This window comes from Propithecus coquereli, unplaced genomic scaffold (assembly GCF_000956105.1).
Source record: "Propithecus coquereli isolate 6110/MARCELLA unplaced genomic scaffold, Pcoq_1.0 Scaffold147, whole genome shotgun sequence".
Classification (NCBI taxonomy): Eukaryota; Metazoa; Chordata; class Mammalia; order Primates; family Indriidae; genus Propithecus; species Propithecus coquereli.
Window position 1 is genome coordinate 3,856,558 of NW_012139080.1, and position 19,210 is coordinate 3,875,767.

The 19,210-nt window shown below is 42.0% G+C and overlaps 1 protein-coding gene across 2 annotated transcripts in view; it reads right to left on the reverse strand.

Annotated features, from left to right (window-relative positions):
- FRMD3 (FERM domain containing 3) overlaps positions 1 to 19,210 on the reverse strand; it is a 251,744-nt gene that overhangs the window by 107,200 nt on the left and 125,334 nt on the right. For both annotated transcript variants that reach the window (XM_012640022.1, XM_012640021.1), the window contains exons 2-3: positions 15,730 to 15,834; positions 3,689 to 3,731 (exon numbers count right to left, since the gene is read on the reverse strand). In XM_012640022.1, coding sequence (XP_012495476.1) covers positions 3,689 to 3,731; positions 15,730 to 15,834 — 148 coding nt within the window. The remainder of the gene's footprint in view (positions 1 to 3,688; positions 3,732 to 15,729; positions 15,835 to 19,210) is intronic.

The following is a 19,210-nucleotide window of genomic DNA, read 5'->3' on the forward strand; positions in this document are numbered from 1 at the left end:
TTTTCTAGAAGTTTTTAAACCTAATTTCTTCAATAGTTATAAAACTACTCAAGTTATATATTTCATATTGGGTTAGTTGTAGTAAGTCATGGTTTTTGAGGAGAAAGTCTATTTTATCTAAGCTGTCAAATTTATGTGCCTAAAGTAGTTTTGTGGGATCTGTGGTGATGTCCCCTCTTTCATTCCTGATATTGGTAATTTGTGTCTTCTCTTTCTTTGTCCCCTCAGTCTTGCTAGTTCATCACTTTTCTTAATCTTTTCAAAGACCAGCTTCTATTACCATTGGATTTTTTATACCATGCATTGATAAACACAGCAACTTAGGTGAATCTCAAGAGTTATTAATATTATGCTGACTTTAAAAGCCAGTCTCAAAGGTTACATGCTATATGATTCCATTTGTATGACATTCTAAAAAGACAAAACTACACTGATGTAAAACAGATCAGTGGTTGGGCGAGTAAAGTCACTACAAAAGAGCAGCACAAGGGAGGTTTTTGGGGTGATGAAAATCAGGATACTGTTCTGTATCCTGACTGTGGTGGAGGTCATGGAAATCTATATGTGTTAAAATTGATAGAACTTCACACCAAAATAAAGTCAATTTTACCATATGTTAATTTAAAAAATAAAATTTAGTGTCTTTCCTAAGTTCACAGGAGAAATAAGACTTTGATATGAGAAGCAACCCAATTTTAAAATGATACCAAATTAAGTAACTACCTAATTAGTTTTTCAATCAGAAAAATATTTCTCTTTCTTCATAAACTTGAAGTCACCAGAAAAATAAGTTTAATTATATCTGTTTTGAACAAGATTGTGGGGAAACAAGAATTCTCAGGTAACATCTGTGGAAGCAAATTGCTACAAGCTCCTTGGATGGATATTTATCACAAAGGAGGAAATTTAAACTATGTATATCTATTGATCCAATGGTTTCGTTTCTAGGAACTTTTAGTACAGATGTACTTTCGCAAGATGCAAGAATGTATACATGCATGTTTACCACAGCATAATTTATAGTAGCAAAATATTAGAAACAACTTTGGTCTGCATTAATAAATAAATTATACACATGCATACAGTTAACCATAAGAAAACCATTTTTAACAAATAGCTATCACTTGCTGATATTGAAAAAATCTCTAAAATTAATTAAGAAAAATAGCAAGGTGAAGAACAATCTATAGAGATTGAATTCACTGTTGGTTATAAAAGGTCTTACATATGTTGGGGAATTGTACATACCCCAAAATATGTAAGGATATACAAAATATAGTTAACAATAGTTATTTCTTTGGGGTGAGCTTGGGAATATAAGGAGGAGAAGGAAGGAAATACTTTTGGTCTTCATTTTAAATATTTCTGATCTGTTTTAAAAAACCACAAACATGATATTTTTTAAAAAAGTAGTAAGAAATAATAATGCCTTTGTACAAGGATTTATTAATCAGGACAGCCGAACTTGAACCAACTCTGCGAAACATCATTCCTGGGAACACCCATAGTCAGAAGGATCTTAATAGGGTCAGAGCAAAGGACCTGAATGTCCATCATCCTACGTGAGGGAGAAACATTTCCTCCAAGGAACGATGGCCTACTAAAAGGCAATAAGCGTATAAAAGGATAAAACTGCCTGGGGCTCTGCAACCGGATCATTTGACAAATTCATGGATGAGTTCCAGGAGTTGGACTCAGTTTCTCTGGGTTAACAATATATAAGCCCTAGTTTAAATTTTTTCCAATTTACAGTAAATATTTCCAGGACATATGTACAAGAACATAGAAGTTCTTGATACTGAAAGACGTTACCAATAATAAAATTAGATTTATGATCTTGAGAAAATTACATAATTTTCTGTTCACTAATGTCCTTAGCAATACGACAGGGGACTGGGTGATGGGTTAGACCTGTGCCCGTTCCTAGAATCAGTGAGTCACCCTGTCTGGTTTAGAAATTGAATTTTACACAATTTTTTTATCCAGATGCAGATCCCATTTGTCATTAGACTGAAACTGGCCAGTAGTCAAATGTCAGTCTTGAAACCTTTTTTATAAAACATTATACATTATCAGTTGGCTGTTCAGATTTGCTATATTATAAAGACAACATCCTTAAGAAGTAAATTCCTCACAAGCTTTCCATTTCTCACAAAGTTTAAATCTTTTCTTTTATTAGGTATTGAAATATCTTTAAAGATAAGTTTATATTTCACAAATGTACATGGCCTATGGAAAAAAGAAAAAAAATTGCATGATATACAACAACAAAAGTCAAGAACCATTTAATATACTAGAAGATAGCCTAAATATTTTTAAATATATAAACAAAATATCAACAATTGGCAGTGAAGGGACAAATGCTGGGCATCAGCTCTCTTTTCTCAGGCCTGTTAGTTCATTCTCATTATCCTGCATATCATATTACGTAGAGCCTCCTGGGACCTCTGTCCCACCACTTCTACTGGGACATATGCCCCAGCTCTGTTCCAGCCTCGCCCAACAGCCTGGCCTCCCCGACTTCCCACCCCCACCGCTGCACTGTGCTCATCTCAGCACACACATCCTGCACCGGCCAGAGTTTACTCTTGAGAGATGGGGAGCGGAGGGGGAAGAAAAAGAAAGAGACAGAGGGAAGGAGGAATGGGGAGGGAGGAAGAGAGAGGAAGAGAGGCAGACAGGAAAGGCAAAAAGAAGAGAGTTAAGAAAGAGGTATGTTGGTTGCTAGTTTGTAGTCCATGTTCAGTTTCTTCCTTCTTCCACCTGAAAATCCTGCCCAGAATAATTTCTTCATATTTGAGAAAGAAAAGAATTCCTTGATTGATGACAAGCGATATAATATGCATTAACCTGATCTCCGATGAGAAACTGATGTATCGCCTACACTTCAGAGCCCTGGGAAAGTGGATGTGGAGGCATTAACGGATTGGGGGGACAGGCAATGAGTTTCTGAGGTGCATTTTTGTCTCCTCCAAGCCATAAATGAAAGTAGATTGGCTACAGTCTGGCATGGGTGACCAGGACAAAACATCATGTCACCCAGGACTACTGGTGAACATCCCCTCACAGCATCCCAGATGGGTGACCAAGGATTCGAGAGAGATGTTACCCAAGCCAACTTTTCCAAGAGCTCATTAGTTTAAAAAAAAAGGGAGTTCAGAATATCAGGATATCAGAGCTTTAAAATAATTACCCCAAAAAATGATTTTTACTTCATTTTTGAGAGTTCGAGGGGTGGAAAAGTACAGTACAATCTTCTGTAAAGTTTTCAGTAAGATTTTAGTTTCCACACACACCTGCTTCTCCCATTCCCCTCAAGGCTGCACCTCCTCCCACTCTGAGCCATTTACTAGCAACCCCCACAGTCAAAAGGAACCAGGGACCTGGTGATTATGTTTAAGGGATATTCAACCAGCCAATTCCAAAGCCCCTGTTCAAATATGAAATATGAGGGCAAGATGTAGGGAGGTGGGGAGGCTCAGGGGACAACAGGAAGAGTGACTGCTGAGGGGAACCAGGGTCACAGAAAAGGAGAGAAGACACGTAGCTCTGGGGAGAGAGAAGCTCCCACTCGCCCACACATCTCCAACTCTGCCCATTTTTCCCCTGGCAGGAGAAACTTTGTCAGGAAACAGAATCTATCTTTGGACATTTTATAGCAAAAGTAAAGCCACAAATTGACACTTACATTTCATTTGCTTGGAGATGGACTTGTTAGGCTCAAGCCAGTGCTGAGGAGAAAGAGAAAAAAAAAGCAGAGATCAGGGGTGGAATTGCTGGACCACACAATGCATACTTAATATTAAATGACTAACAGGAATTCCAACGGACAGCCTCGGTGTCCACAGGTACTCCTCAGCGTTCCACCCTCTGAAGACCAACGCAAACAACTCGGCAATAATCGTAACCCAGACGAGCACATAAATTACGGAGAGTTAACATTTCCTGAGTAAGAGTTGAGTCATACAGTTGCTAGGAGAGGATATCCACCTAAATGGGATGTTCCAGGAGCTCTAGTTGACTCCTAGGAGATTCTTTGAGCCCCATTGCTCTGGGAAAGCCACAGGTGACTAAAGACTTTGAGCATTTGACAACCATGACCTTCAAGAGTCACAGCCCAAGACAGCATCAGCACCTAGTGCCCCTTACAGGCCAGACTCCTTTAAAATAAATATTGGGCCAGGCCAGCTTTAGCCCCATCGCACGCACAGGCAATTCTTCCTTTGCCATAGGGAGGAACAAATGATCTTAAATATCGTATTTTCAGAGGCCTGAGGTCATCAAGAAGAAAAATCAGCTTTATCACAAAGAAACCAAAAGGCCTGGGGATCTCAGAACCACGTTACTGACAGACATTTGAAGCTGACACCATGCTGGTCCCGGTGGCTGGCTCTCTCCAGAGCAGTACAAAGGTCCCTTCGACATGCCGAGAGCCGGGCAGCTCCTGAGCTCACTAACTGTGAGGTCCTGAAGCCATTCGGGGAAGGTCAGGAAGAGTCACTTTGTACACCTGAAGTTTATAAAGATGATAAGAGGGGGTGCCATTGGGTACCATCCTGAGGTCGGGGAGCCCTCACGCACGGGGCACCCCACCTGCTCGATGCTGGAGAGGAAAGAAGAGGAGCAGACTTACCATCTATTGAGCTCTCGCACCTCGCTCTATCTGCTTTGTGTCAACCCATAAGCCTCAGGTTCTATATTGTCGCGATTCTTTGATGTCAATGTGCAACCATAAAGTTTAAAAAGACCACATATTTGTTGAGGGCTTACTAAGTGCCAACTGCCATTTTAAGGTTTCCATGTGCTATCTTATTTAGCCCTCATTACCACTCACTTATAAAAGGGAAATCTAGGGCTCAGTATGTTAAACAACTTGCCTCAGGTCACCCCGCTGATTAGTGGCCAAGCCAGTGCTGCCGAGGGATTCTGGTGCATGGGCCCTTAACCTCTCAGCTACGTGGCCTCCCGACTGATCAGTTTGCTCTAAAATGCATGCTATCCTTGAGGAACACTCCCTATTTCTCAGAAACTGAAAAATTAAGTGGTCAAATCAGTGGTTTCCAATCTATGGTATCAGATCTCTGCAGTCTTCAAAAACAATAATGAGAATCTTTTACCTGTTTTAACATTTGGGAAAGTCTAACAACAGCAAAATAAAAATACATTTACCGATGACCAGGTTACACAGACAAGCTCAAAAAGCAAGTTTCTTTGCTTCTGGCCAAAATTGTATCAACTCACTTTGGGAACCCTTATCCCTTCCAATCAGAAGTTTCAGAGTTGAAATTGAACAGTAGAAAATTAACTAATTATTCTACTTATTAGGTATATAACCTGGTACAGGATGTTTAAACTCTCTGTGTCTCAGTTTCCACAACTACAAAATGGGAACAGCAATCATACCCACCTCAGAGGGTTAATTATGAAAATACTCAATAAACGTTTGTTGGCTGATGCTATAGTTGTTACTTAATTGGTAGATTACCAATATGTGGGTTTCGTGGAGGAAAATAATAAAAAGTCCTGGTGATTAAATTTCTTTTCTAGAAATAAATAAATAGGATAATTTAGAACTAAGACAAGAAAACAAATAACATCACCAGAGATCAATACCTACTGCTATTGTTTCACTGAGGAGAATCACCAGTCATTTTGCCAATAAAATCTGAAATATAAATATGTTTTTCAAATTCTCCTTGCTTGGCATTCTTTGAACTCCTTAGCCCATCCTTGCCTAACTTCAACCTGCCTCTCCAACTTCTGTCTGAGTCCAGGGGTGATAAGTCAGTTTCACGTTGTGTGCTCACACCAGAGCTGGGAAGAGGGTTCCAAGACTGGATGAAGGCTCAGAAAGAATGAGTGCCATGATCTATTGGCTAAGTCTGCCATGCCACTATAGATTCGTTGTCTGCCATGGAGGGGTAGGGAACATTTAAGGCATGCCTGAAAGGTATTTGCCATCTGTGCTCTAAAGAAATTATTTATTCTAAATGAACTGACCTCCTTGTTGTCCTAAGAAATACACCTTGCAGTTTCTGATCAGTTCCTACCGTCCTATTCCTCTAGGCCTAGTCACATCTACCTTTGCCTTTCAGGCCCTGTATATCTCAATGACCCACAGGGTGATCGCTGCATACTTTTGCAGGACAGCTATTACAGCTACTCTTCTCCAATGGAGTAGTCATGGTTCATAGAGGGCTAGGAAAAATAAGCCAGCAATAAACATGTTTCAAAGGACTAAAGGAAATCATTTCTCCAAAGAGGGCCAAGCTCCATTTGTCAGTATTTATTAAAACAAACAAGCAAAACCCGACTGGCCTATGGCCTTTATTCTCCAGTTCATCCATGTGAACAAGGAGGCATGGAATAAGAATTTTCATTGCAAGATTATATAAAATTAAAAATCATTAGAAATAACATTAATGGCCATCACCAGGAAAATGGGTAAATAAACCATGGTCTGTTCATGTTCTGGATGATTCTGCAGCAGTGTTTTATATAAGGTAGATCTTTATGTGTAACATGGACAGATCTCTCAGGCACATTGTGGGATGAAAAAAGTGAACTGCAAAATTTATAACTATGGCTGCAATTAATTCCCAAATTGTACATTGAAGCACCCCAGGGAAATGCAGCCATACAAGACATCTATCTGTCAGCACCATGTGAACTATGAACTCAAGGGAGTACACAGTTCCAATATCACATTGAGCTCCTTTTGATGTCATACTTTTTTTTTTTTACAAAGATGGGTTTACAGCAGTTGCTGTGATAAGTGTGGAACAGGCAATGAGCATGGTGGTGTCTGATAGGACCCCAGGGGTGCCCAACAGACACACACTTCCCTATATTAAGTAATTGTGGTTAGTTAAAAACTAATTGAATATACTGTTTTTCTTGCAATTTGTGTGTATGATGTTCTAAATGGCTACTAAGTTGTTAGAACATCAATACTTATGAAGTTATTTGGATCTAACTCTTATTAGATGGAACTGTTAGATGTTCTCTTGGCCTATGAACACCATAAAATAATTAACGAGATGCTAAGAAATCCATAAATTAAGAAATTTTAGAAAGCTTTGAACTACTATGTCATGTAATTAATGTTTTCTTTTTTAATAGAAAGTACAAATACTACTGTATATTCAAAGAATACATATATAAGCATCTAAACTTATTTTTAAAGATCTGAAATTGATACACACTAAAGTGATACCAGTGGGAGTGGATAATAGGGGTAGGGGCACAAATTTCGGAGTATTGGTCAAAGAGAACTATGACTTCAATATTTTCTGTGATGTTTCATCTGTGATGTTTTAACTTTAACCTTTTTACATGCATTGGTGCATTACATGAATAATTAAAAATCTATTTTAAAAAAAAGAAGGCTTAGCTCTACTCAGAGGATAATGGTAGAGTTCATGCAATCTAGACTTGGGAATTTCATACATGACAGGCAGATACCAAATCCAGCTGAACACACTGTGGTCAGACCTAGGAGCCAGCAGGCCTGGGTTCAAATCCCAGCCCTAACACTGACTAGCTGTGTGACCTCGAGCAAGTTCCTCGGTGTCTGCACTTACAGCATCATCATGAGGTTTCAATAGGTTAATTCACAAAGAAGGCCTTAGAACAGAGCTTGGTGCATAGTGAAGGCCCAGAGAACACCAGCCGTTACCATGGTCACACTCGCTAAGAGAGACCCCTCAGCTGGTGCAATGGCAGCTTCAGTGAATCCAACTTTGTCCCCCTCTTCCTCCTCCACTCCCCATCTCACTTTCCCCTTCTGCTTGGCATGAGAAGACTATTCATCTGCGTAGTTGGAATACCAGCTGCTAGTCCTTTGCCTCTTTCTTCATCCCCTTCTTTTCTCTCCTCCCTTTTCTCATTCTTCCAATTAGAATGACAAGTTGACCAACGACATGGAATCTGGGCTACACCAATAACTCCTGCTATTACTAGATGTGCAGATGGATTACACTGATGTTGTGGGCTTGGCAATTAGATGTCAGGCTTAGAGTATTTATTGTATTGCTATTTTTCTTTTAATTGCTACTTGGATTATATGCTATTTTTTAAAGTCTGTTTCCTTACTAGAAACTGATATTCCCCAAGATAGGCAGAAAGGAAGATCTGGTGATCAAATATCCAAATCTGTGGCTGATTTACTATAGCTGAAACCTTCATTTGCTCAATTCTCATTTAGAATAAAAATTGCAAAGGCTAAGGAAGCTAAGACCCCATTGTTGTCTACAAAATGAATTCAGGGAGTAAGATGAGCCAGAGGATGCCTCCCTTAGTGTGATTCAAAGGCACCAGGAAGGCATCGGCAGCTGGTGCAGTCAGGTCTCAGCAGCCTGACTCTTTTCAGGAAGGCTGCCCTCAGGTCACCGGACATCATTGCAGGGTAGAGAATTGAGCCTTCCTACCAGTCCCCACCCTTCACAGGCCATAGTAGCTCTTAATTAATGACTGACAGATGTGGGAGTATAAACACCTCTGCTCCCTTGCCCCTTGGACAGGACAACTCTAAGGCATGACCTACACTGATTCCAGAACTTCCCTGTGGGATTGAGCCCAAGTTACCCTTTGCGCAACTTTGCCCAACATTACACACTGGCTTGGCCTCCTTCCCTTCCTGTCCCAATCCTCCACTCCCCTACAAGATTTTTTCCTAGAAACACTTCCTAATAAATCACTTCCTGGAATTTTTATCTCAAGGTCAGCTTCTTGGAACCAGACAGCCTCCCTAACTATCAACTGTTCCACCAGAAACTTCCTCTATGGTGCATAAATTCCTTCCCTTGGAGGTTTATTCCTTTTACCCTAAGCTTTTAAGTTAACCTGCAAAGCCCCTGTGAGAGGTACCGATTTAAGGGGGTTTTCAGTATTGGCAATCTAGCCTGATCGCATTTCAAGCCCTTTCTTAGAACAAAGTTATTTTGATTGAGAGCAGCCCGAAGGAAAAGAAGATGAGTAGGAGGAAGCTACACAAAGGAGGTGAAAAACAAGAGATTCCTAAACCTTTTATGTCCTGATTTCCTTATCTGTAACTTTGGCAGAGGAGGTGGAAGGCAGATTCGAGAACCCTCAAGATTCCTGCAGCTCTAACAGTCCACATTCCATGAACCTGGAGGACAAGGACATTGCCAACGAATGTTTCTTTCTCTTTAATTTTGCTAGGCCCAGCTGCGCTTAGTCCCAAGAGATCATTTTTCTCTACCCCATCATAGAAATGATGGGTATCATTCACACATTCTCATTTTGGCTTGTTTGGGGAAAAAGAAGGTGGGTATGAGGCAGTTATTTGTGACTAAGTAGATTGATTTCTAATTTAATAGCTTCTGAGAAAAAAAAAATGCTTCCAAAAGTAAGCAATATAACATTTAGTTATCTTCAAATGTTTGGCCTCTGTTGAAATTGATTCAGCCTATGATTACAGAATAAATTACACACTTCTTGGTTATCTTTCTCAAAACTCTTGGTACCCTAAACAAGAGTAATTTATAGTCCAGAGAAATGTGTTAACCCATGGGGCTTTAAGAAAGAATGAATGCCTCCCCAAACAGGAGATTGATTTTCCCCTCAATAGTAACCAGATCCAAACTCTGACCAATTCCCAGGATAGCCCTAAAAAGATGGCCTGATTCTCACATCCACCTGGACAAAGCCCTAGAGAAACTCAGTCCTTGCATTATGTAGCCAATTATGCCATTTCCAGCCCCTCTGGCCTCTGCTGGGGAAAAAAGAATACCATCCAATGAATGCAGCCTTAACAGTGTTCCAGATGATAAGGTGATAGCTAGATCCTAGTTATTTATTAATAGTTACCAGGAGCAATGGTTTCCACTCCAATTTCAATAAAACCTATGACACAACAGCAACAATAACAAAAACAAATCTGTAGATCAAGAACATTCAAAAATTGTTTGTTTGGAAGTCAGTCCATGTAAGAAAATCTTCATTGCTTCAGTGCAGTGTTTTTCACTCCTTCAGCTGTAACTGCTTTTGTATTCTAGGGTCTCAGGGATGGGCAAAAAAGAAGTAATATCCATGAGAAGAAACACTGTACAAAACAGAGGAGCAGGGACCAGGAAGTCTAAGAAAGCAGTCGCATCAGTCTGTTAATCCATTCAGCAACTACCACCCTTTTGCTAACTTAAATGCTAACAGGAGTTGGTAATTTTTATTTTTTTATAAAGGATCAAATAGTAAATACTTTAGGTCCTGTGATCTATATGTTCTCTGTCATAGCTACTCAACTCTGCTGTTTGAGCATTTAAAGTAGCCACAGAAAATAAGTAAATGATAGGAGTAGCTGTGTTCCAATAAAACTTTATTTAGAAAAACAGATGAAGGGCCATGATGACACTTGTGTGCCAGCCGCTACTCTACTTCCAAAAAATCCTTAATGTATGATCAAAGAAAAAACAGTCATAGTCTAATGAAAATGCAATAGGTTATAAAAACATTTATTACTGTTTAAAGTACATAAGCATACCAAAATGTAATCATAAAGGAAATTAGGACATTCCTTCAAGCTTGTTACAATAGAATTTACCACTATGCAGCATTTGCTATCATGCCATATAAATTTAACAACACTGTCACCAAACTGTTGTAAGATCAAAGATCACGTAGTTGCCAGACTGCCATCCTTTTCAAACTCTCTAAAACATAGAAAAGTAAAAAGATCAATTACATAAGTTGATAGTACAGATTAATTCATTTAAACAACAACTTTATGCCATAGGTAGCATTAGTGTCCCCACTTTACAGATGAAGAAATGAAGGCATAGAGAATGTAAGGAACTTGCTCCAAGTCATACAACCAGCAAGTGACAGAGACAGGATTTGACTGTTTTACTGATGTCAAAGCTCTTAGTACCTGAGCAACAATGTCCTCCAGTCCTCCCTCCCTTGTCGAAACTGCAGCTCATTCCCTCTTATTAAATCTATAACTACCCTTGCTTGCAGAATGTGTCTCTCTCCACATTCTTTCCATTTTGCTCTATTCCTTGTCAGTCCCCTTTTTTTGGTTTGCAATCTAGTCCCAGGGCTTTGAAGTAATATAAGACCTCATTGGCTTCAAAATCTTTGTGGCTTAAACCTCTTTGTTAATCTTCAGACTCATATTTTCAACTACACACTGAACATCTCAACTTCAACATTTCTCAGGCATTCCAAACTCAACATGTTCAAAACTTATCACCTTTCCCTCAAAACCTGCTCTCTTTCCTGTACAACTTATATAGCAAGTGGCTCCATGTATACTTGGAGCCCTATGCGGCCATGTAAGAAGTCCAAACACCCTGTTGGAGAGGCCGTCTGGAGAAGCCCCCATATTACATGCAGAGGGAAGGGGCCCCTGAGCCTCACCCTCCAGCCATCTGCATCAAGGACCAGGCACATAAATGCAGATGTCTTGGACCCTCCAGACAGGACCAGCCACCAGCTGAACATCACTGAGTGACCCCAATCAACATCATGTGGGGCAGAAGAATCATCCAGCTGAGCCCTGCTCAAATTCCTGACCCACAAAATCCCATCATATAATAAAATTACATTGTTCTAACCCACTAACTTTTGGGGAGGCTGTTGCACAGCAACAGATAACTAGAACACTAGCTCCTGATTATGACCCTCCATGCAGGTAAAACACAATTACAATTGAACTTAAAAGAAATCTGCTGGAAGCTGAATGAAAAAAAATCCAAATTGACATTTCCTAACCTATACTCTTTTTATTTCTCCAAGTTATGCACAATAGATACATTCTAGTCTTCTTCCCACCTTGACTTAAAAGTTATCTTTAAAGCTACTTTGAAACTTCCAAACCTGCTGGTCTCTAGTTGGCTCTGATGTCCTTGACTGCTGGAAGCCTTCAGTGAGTTTTCTCTCTAATGATAACATTAAGCCTTATCTCCATAATTGACTCCTGCCCACGTTATTCCCACCACCCAGGAAGGAAAAACTTCCTACCTTGGATATCTTCCTATTTTTTTCTGACTCTGAAAGGGATAAAATGGCATTTTTCCCAGCCCCTGCCTTCTGGCTCATACAAGATAACCAGTTCATGTGTTTCCCTCCCCCCACTAAAATTAGGACATCCAAGTTTGCTAAGTGCCTTCTAGATCACAACCTTTTAGGAAGCATTCCTCTCCCTTCTCAGGAGAGGCTATCAGATGTAGACAGAGTCAATTAGGAGCAACCATTTTAATTAAAGACCAAGTTCTGCTGAAGGAATCTGACAATTTCCCCAAATCTGTCAGTGTTCATATCTTGGGCCACAATAGAACCACCAGACAATATATTCAGTTTTAATACTCTTATGATGGTATTGTCTTTCTTGTAACTTCAGTGCCCAAAGTCCTATCCCACAAAGCCAAGTTACTTGTACATGTCTCCCCCACTCTCCCAACACACAGCGCCAAGAAGCCTTGATTGTTAATACCTCTTGATACTGAAAAACAAAAGGGCACTCGTTACACAGACAAATTCATGACGGTGACTTGAGGCAGCAGTACAGCCCTTCTCTTCAGTGCAGGGCTGCCCTAAATCTTAGGTACCACTCTTGTTCCCAGTTATGAGCATCTGTGCGGCAATTATCCCGAGGAGCAGGAAGCAGCCTTTCAACGGCAGGAGCAGCTGGTGGGACATAATGCTCTCTGGCTTCCTGGCACCCTCCCCAGAGTGAGACCTCAAATCATTGGGCCAGTTTTTATTCCCTGTCCTCCCCAAGGTGCCTCCAGAAAAAGCAAATTGCTTTAACACAGACAAGGTCTTTTCTTGTTGTTAATAAAACTCACTGAAAGGCTCACTAGTTCTTTCTGGCTACCAACATAAAAACTTCAGGGCTATAATTATATGGCGGTGGGGGATGAGGGTGTCCCTGCATCTGTGATTTTCCAGCTCATCCTCCTATCAGAAAGCATGTGAAACCCTCTGGTGCCCAGTGGACACATGACACACAATGCCCCATGTGCCAACACTGGGCACTTGAGCAGTGTACTCCAGAGGTAGGTATGAATTTCCAAAGTGAATCCCTTATCTTAGGGTATGAGTCAAAACATCCTTACATTAGAAAAGTCAACAACACTGATGTAAATGGGTTAAACAGATGCTTCGAAATAGGGAAGTTAAAACCAAAAGCTCTGACTACAGCCTCCCTCCAGACTGTAAACTAATCACCTATAACCAAGTCCTGGTATAATTCCTCCTCTGGCTGGGCTGGGGGCTGGGGCACTTCAGCTCTAAGGCACTGGGGATGACTTCCTTACCTGGGTTTGGGGAAAGGAAAGGAGTGGAAGAGCAAGAGGGGAAATCCAGGAAGACGGACATCTCGAACCATAGCCACAGAAACTAGAGTTATGAAATACAGCCAATTATTTCAAAATTTTATCTTTCGAAAGGGAAGTTACTTGAATACTTGAACAGAAGTGATGGAAAGACTATGCTAGAGTTTAAATATATATATATATAAAAAGAAACTGGACCTAAGCCAAATACTACCTTTTCCTTCCACAATTATTTCTCCCATGACTTCTAAACTCACTGCCCCAGGCTTCTCTACTGATAAAATGGGGAGAACACCAGCCACATTTCCCCTAATCTTAAGCAACTAAAATTATACGAGTTCCTCAGAGGATGAATGTGGTAGAAATTCAGGGGATTTCTACTGACCAGTATTCAATCTCTCCCTCCCTATATCAAATTAAAAAATAAGAAGAAGAATGGAATTCCTGGGCCCTTGCCATTAAAATAGCAAATGATAGTTACCGTTTCCTGACTCAGTCTTTCCCACTTTCAGAGCATCTGGGGCATGAGACATCTTGTCAAACATATGGTGTTCCAAATGTAATAGTGCTAAATATTTAATATTCCACAATGGTTTACTGTAAATCGAGTTGTAAAGAGTTGTAGGCAAACCACCAGCCCCCATAGCAGAGGTGAGTTCCACTTCAGCTTCTCTAAATCTCTTGGCTTTCTCATCTCCTAATGTTAGCATCTTGTACAACCACAGCACAATTATCAAAATAAGAAACCAATATTAGCACAATAGCATCAACTAAACTACATACTTAACCTGGAGTTCACCCAGTTTTCTCACAAGTATACTTTTCTCTATTCCAGAAACCAATTCAGGATCCCACATTGCCTTGAGTTGATGTGTTACTCCAGTCTATGACAGTTCCTCAGTCTTTCCTTGTCTTTCATGACCTTAACACTTTTGAAGAGTATTGGTAAGTTATTTGGGTTTGTCCGATGCTTTCTCAAGACTGAGGTTATGCATTATTGGGAAGAAGACCACAGACAGGATGTGTCCCTAGTGTATCATATCAGGAGGTGAGTGATGTTGAGATGTCTTTTTTTTTTTTTTTTGAGACAGAGTCTCACTCTGTTGCCCTGGCTAGAGTGACTGCCGTGGCGTCATCCTAGCTCACAGCAACCTCACACTCCTGGGCTCAAGCAATCCTTCTGCCTCAGCCTCCCAAGTAGCTGGGACTACAGGCATGCGCCACCATGCCCGGCTAATTTTTTCTATGTATTTTTAGTTGTCCGATTAATTTCTTTCTATTTTTAGTAGAGACGGGGTCTCGCTCTTCCTCAGGCTGGTTTCGAACTCTTGAGCTCAAACAATCCACCTGCCTCGGCCTCCCAGAGAGCTAGGATTACAGGCTTGAGCCACCGCGCCCGGCCTGAGATGTCTTTTTACTAAGAGCCAGGCTGGGTTGGCGGGAGGGAGGAGGGGCTGAGAAGAAGATCAGGGTTGCTGGGGAGGAGGAGATCAAATTACGAAAGGCAGAGGGGTCCTGTCCCCCTCCTGGGTGACCCGCAGGATATCCCTTCCCCACATAGCCCTGCTGTAAGCAGCAGAGACCAGAGACTCACAGCTGGGACCCACAGCAGGGTTGCAGGACTAGGAAACCCCAGAAGCTGGAATGGAGACTCCCTCCCAGGGGGCTTTCGGATGTCACTTCACCGAGTCTGACACATGCCACACCCGGATCTCATAAGACGGGTACACCGGCTCGAAAGGAGAGACTGCCCTGCTCACATGTACCCACCAACAGGTACTAAAAGGGGCAAGTGTGTCCAGGAGCAGGAGCGCGGTGGGGGCTGTCCAGGTTAGCGTGCCCAAGGAGCAGCTTCTCAAGTGATTTAACCCTTCATCTGTCAAAAGATTTTCTTAAAAAATGAGGTAAAAGCCACATAATATAAAATTAACCCTTTTAAACTTTACATTTCAGTGACATTCAGCACATTCACGATGTCGTGCAGCCAACACCTGTCAAGTTCCAAACATTTTCCTCCCCTCCAAAGAAAACCCTGTATCCAATAAGCATTCACTCCCCCACTCCCCTCTCCACCCGCCTCTCTACTGATAGCTTTTGGTAGTGAGGGGTCGGGGGGAGGGTTCTCTATAATGAGGGCTTAGTTGGCCACCATTTGAGGAGCTTTGGCAAACCCTGGGTTCAAAAGCACAAGGACATTCTCTCTTCCAACCAGACAGGAGCAGCGTTCCAGAAAGGCCGATAAGGTAACTTTTCCCTTCTCCTGCTCCACACAGTCCAGTGGTGACAGTGCCAGCCTCTCCCGCTCACACACAGTTTCGTGTGGCCAATAACCCATGAGAACCAGGGTGTCTGAGACGAACGGGCTCTGAGACAGTGCCCCACAGTCTGAGTTGCTCCCCCAGAATGGCTCTGGATGGAGATAGGCTCTTACCCTTTGCTTCTCTGGGTCCACATAGCGAATGCCAAAGTAGTCCTTCTCCAGCAAGCTGTAGTAGTTGCAGATGTGGTCGATGAGAAACTGCCCTTTGGTCTCTCTCTGCAAAGGAAGCACATTTACGATTCAGCCGGAGCTCACCTTGCGCATTCAAGTCCACAGCGGCCTCGTTCACCCCGTGCATCTGTGCTTAGAAAAATGGACTCGTTCACTCCAGTCCCTAGAGCAGGAGCTTCCAAACTCTTGTAACCACAACCCTCTGTGAGAAATACATTTTACCCTGTGAGCCATTAGACACATACACACACACACACACACACACACACACACACACACACAGGAAACCAAAAGAAACACCAAGAGGTGCCAAAGGGACATCCACCAACGCCCTGCAGAGATATTATACAATGTGCTCTAATATGTTCCATTTTATTCAAATACATGCCATTTAATTTTTCGAATGCTATTTATAACTCAGAACACTGATTTCACAATTCAATACCTTGTAGAGACCCATAGTTTGCAAATACTCTTAGAACACATACAATGCCCCTGATTGCTTGTTCTAATTGCTTTGTACATATTCCCAATGATCCTAAGAGGAAGGTCTCACTCTATATCTGAGGAAACCGAGGCACAAAGGGGTTCAGTGACTTGCCCAAAGTCACACAACTTGTAGGGAGCAAGGCAGGATTTGAGCCAGGCCACTGGCTGCAGAATACAGGCTCCTGCTGAGCCACCTTGTCTCCCTGGGGCATCCGTGTGTTCCCAGCAGCTCTGCCAGGAGCAGGGTCTGGTGGGTGTGGCAGTGCAGAGAGTGGTATGAGACTACCAGGCTCCCGCCAGGAATGGTGGGAGACCTGCTTCCTCGGGCCTCAGAGCCACTGTGTCACAGCCAGAAATCAACACAGAAAGACACGGTGGGGGACTCAGGGAGCCCAGGATGGGTATCCCAAGACAGGCCCCTGTGACCTTGAGTAAACCTCTGGGCTATTTCTACTTGGGTAAAATGAGATGGCCGGACTAGATGATTTCTATGTTGGTTAGAGTATTTTTCCTTCTAAAATTCTATGAGTGGAAGACATACCAGCCAAGTCTGATTAAGATAAATACCACTGCAACAAAGCCCTCTTAAGAGCAAAGACCCTTCCAAGCCCTCATCAGCATATCTGTTAAGATTAATTTCTGCTTCAATCGAAGTTGCTGACAGACCCACAAAATGTTTTAGGGATGGAATGTGACCTGTAAAAATAAATGAAGAAATTAGAGACGTTAAGTGAGCCACTCTCCCAATCCACCAAAAATAATTTTGGAAGATCAGTTTGGTCTATGTTACATGATGATCTTTTCATGAAAAACTACCATCAGCTCAGGAAGCCGGATGAACAAACCACTCACTGCCTTGGCACACACTGTACTGAATGAAGGACGGCCGCTTATCAGCACACATTGTGGTATGGAGCCTCCATTTTCCCAAAATCACTTTTGAGTTTAATTTTGAGGGAATCTTTGAGTTTTTACTTCCTTTCTAAGAGAAACCATCTGATGTAGCTCAAAAGAGACAAAACCATCAAAATGGAATTTGTTTTTAAATTTCTGTAATTGCTTTTCAACCCAGGAGGCTCAAATGACAAGTTATATTTGGTGACAGCTGAATTCAATGCCCAGAAAATAATCAATGGACTTAGTCCCTTTTCCATATACACTCTGCAATCCATTCATCATTAAAAGGCTGCTGCATTATCAACTGACTGGACATAACACATGAGTTCATCATCTTATGATCGAATGGCAAATCTTTCTTCCTTAGGATTACTATGGGGAACTCCCCCCTACCATATGCAACAGACACAAGATATGTGTGTCAAGGCAGTGCACTGCAACAATACAGGATTGAGCACTCCTTGATTAGGCGTGACAGATACTGCTGACATTTTGCCCTAAAGAAGATGCACTCAACAGCACAACAAAGATTTTTTTTAAAAAATGATGAAACACACCAAAATATACCCTCCAGCAATATCTCCTTAGACTACACAAGACCCTTGAGAGCAGAAAATGCTGCTGCAGACAGTGTGGTGACTGGAGTGTCACGGGTGGCTGGAACAGGGTCAATGCCTTCCAAAAACCAGATCAGACTAGCTCCAGGCCACCAGGTGCTTTCTGGGTCTTTGCTACTCAAAGGACAGCTTGTGGACCGGCAAATACGGTAGAGCAGCAGCACCACTGTCACCCGGGAGGGAGCTTGTTGGGAACACAGAATCTCAGGCACTGCCCCAGACCTGCTGAACCTAGTCTATGCTTTGAAAGATCCCTGGGTTATTCACATGCATATTAAAGTTTAAGAGGCTTTGGTCTCTGGGACTTCTCTGACATGAGAAAAGTGCAAAATTTTACCTGTCTTCAAAGATCACTAGAAAAAAGGCCATTTTCCCTTGAGAACTGCCTATTATTTAACTCACAAAAATCAAAATCCTTTCCTACCTCAGGTACACAAGCTTTCCCTGCCTTTGTCAAAGGCCATTGACTTTTGCAGTTGTGTCCCTGCATCTGCCACCTTGTCACCCTGAGATGCTCCATGGTTGTGCCAAGGAAGCCAGTTTACAGACCCACATGCTCCTGCTTCGAAATCTGGATTATGTTCATAAGTCATTTAAGTCCCTATTATCATCATTTCTGTGCACCAAGCTCAGTTCTTGCACCAAACAAAAGGCCATACAGGCCTAGTACCAAGGGTTGGAGGAGCTCAATCAGGGATGAGGTATGTGATGGGCAGAATCCAGCCACCTACTCATACACCTCACTTCAGGAGAGGGGCTTAGGGTGAACAGTGGCTCTGACCCGAACCTTCCACCCACTTCCTCCTGAGCTGCTCGAGGACAGAGGCACCTTCCCTGTTGCCTAAGCCAGTGCCTGGCACCATGGATGTTACCGGATCGATAAATGAGGCATTGTTTTTCTCTCATGGAAAACCCGAGGTCTGGGAACTAAGGGAAGTGCTTCTCTTTGGGCCGCACAGCACCACCTGTGAGCCTGGGGAGAGACAGTACAGTCCTCTATCGGCCATTCCTCAAACGTAGTGGAACTTGCCACCTCTCATGCATCTCCTTCAAGGTCTATGTGAAGAAGTGGTTATCAAAGATTTCAAGTGAAAGGACTTCTTTTTAATGTCAAGTTTTTGTTGATTCTGTCCCAGGAGAGCCCCTGTACTTCCAGTACTGATTGAATGGCAGGTGTGGGGGGATCAAACAGCAAATATAAATTCTTTAGAGCTGTTATCTAAACTATGTTTTATGATCACAATTGCATTTCCCACATGTGAAAAGTAGTAGAACATAAATGAGTGGGCACGGCCTTGTAGAATCGTTAGGGGGTCAGTGGGATTTGATAATCTGAGCCTACAGTCCTTAAGTGCTTAAGGATAGACTTTTGGGCCGGCACGGTGGCTCACGCCTGTAATCCTAGCACTCTGGGAGGC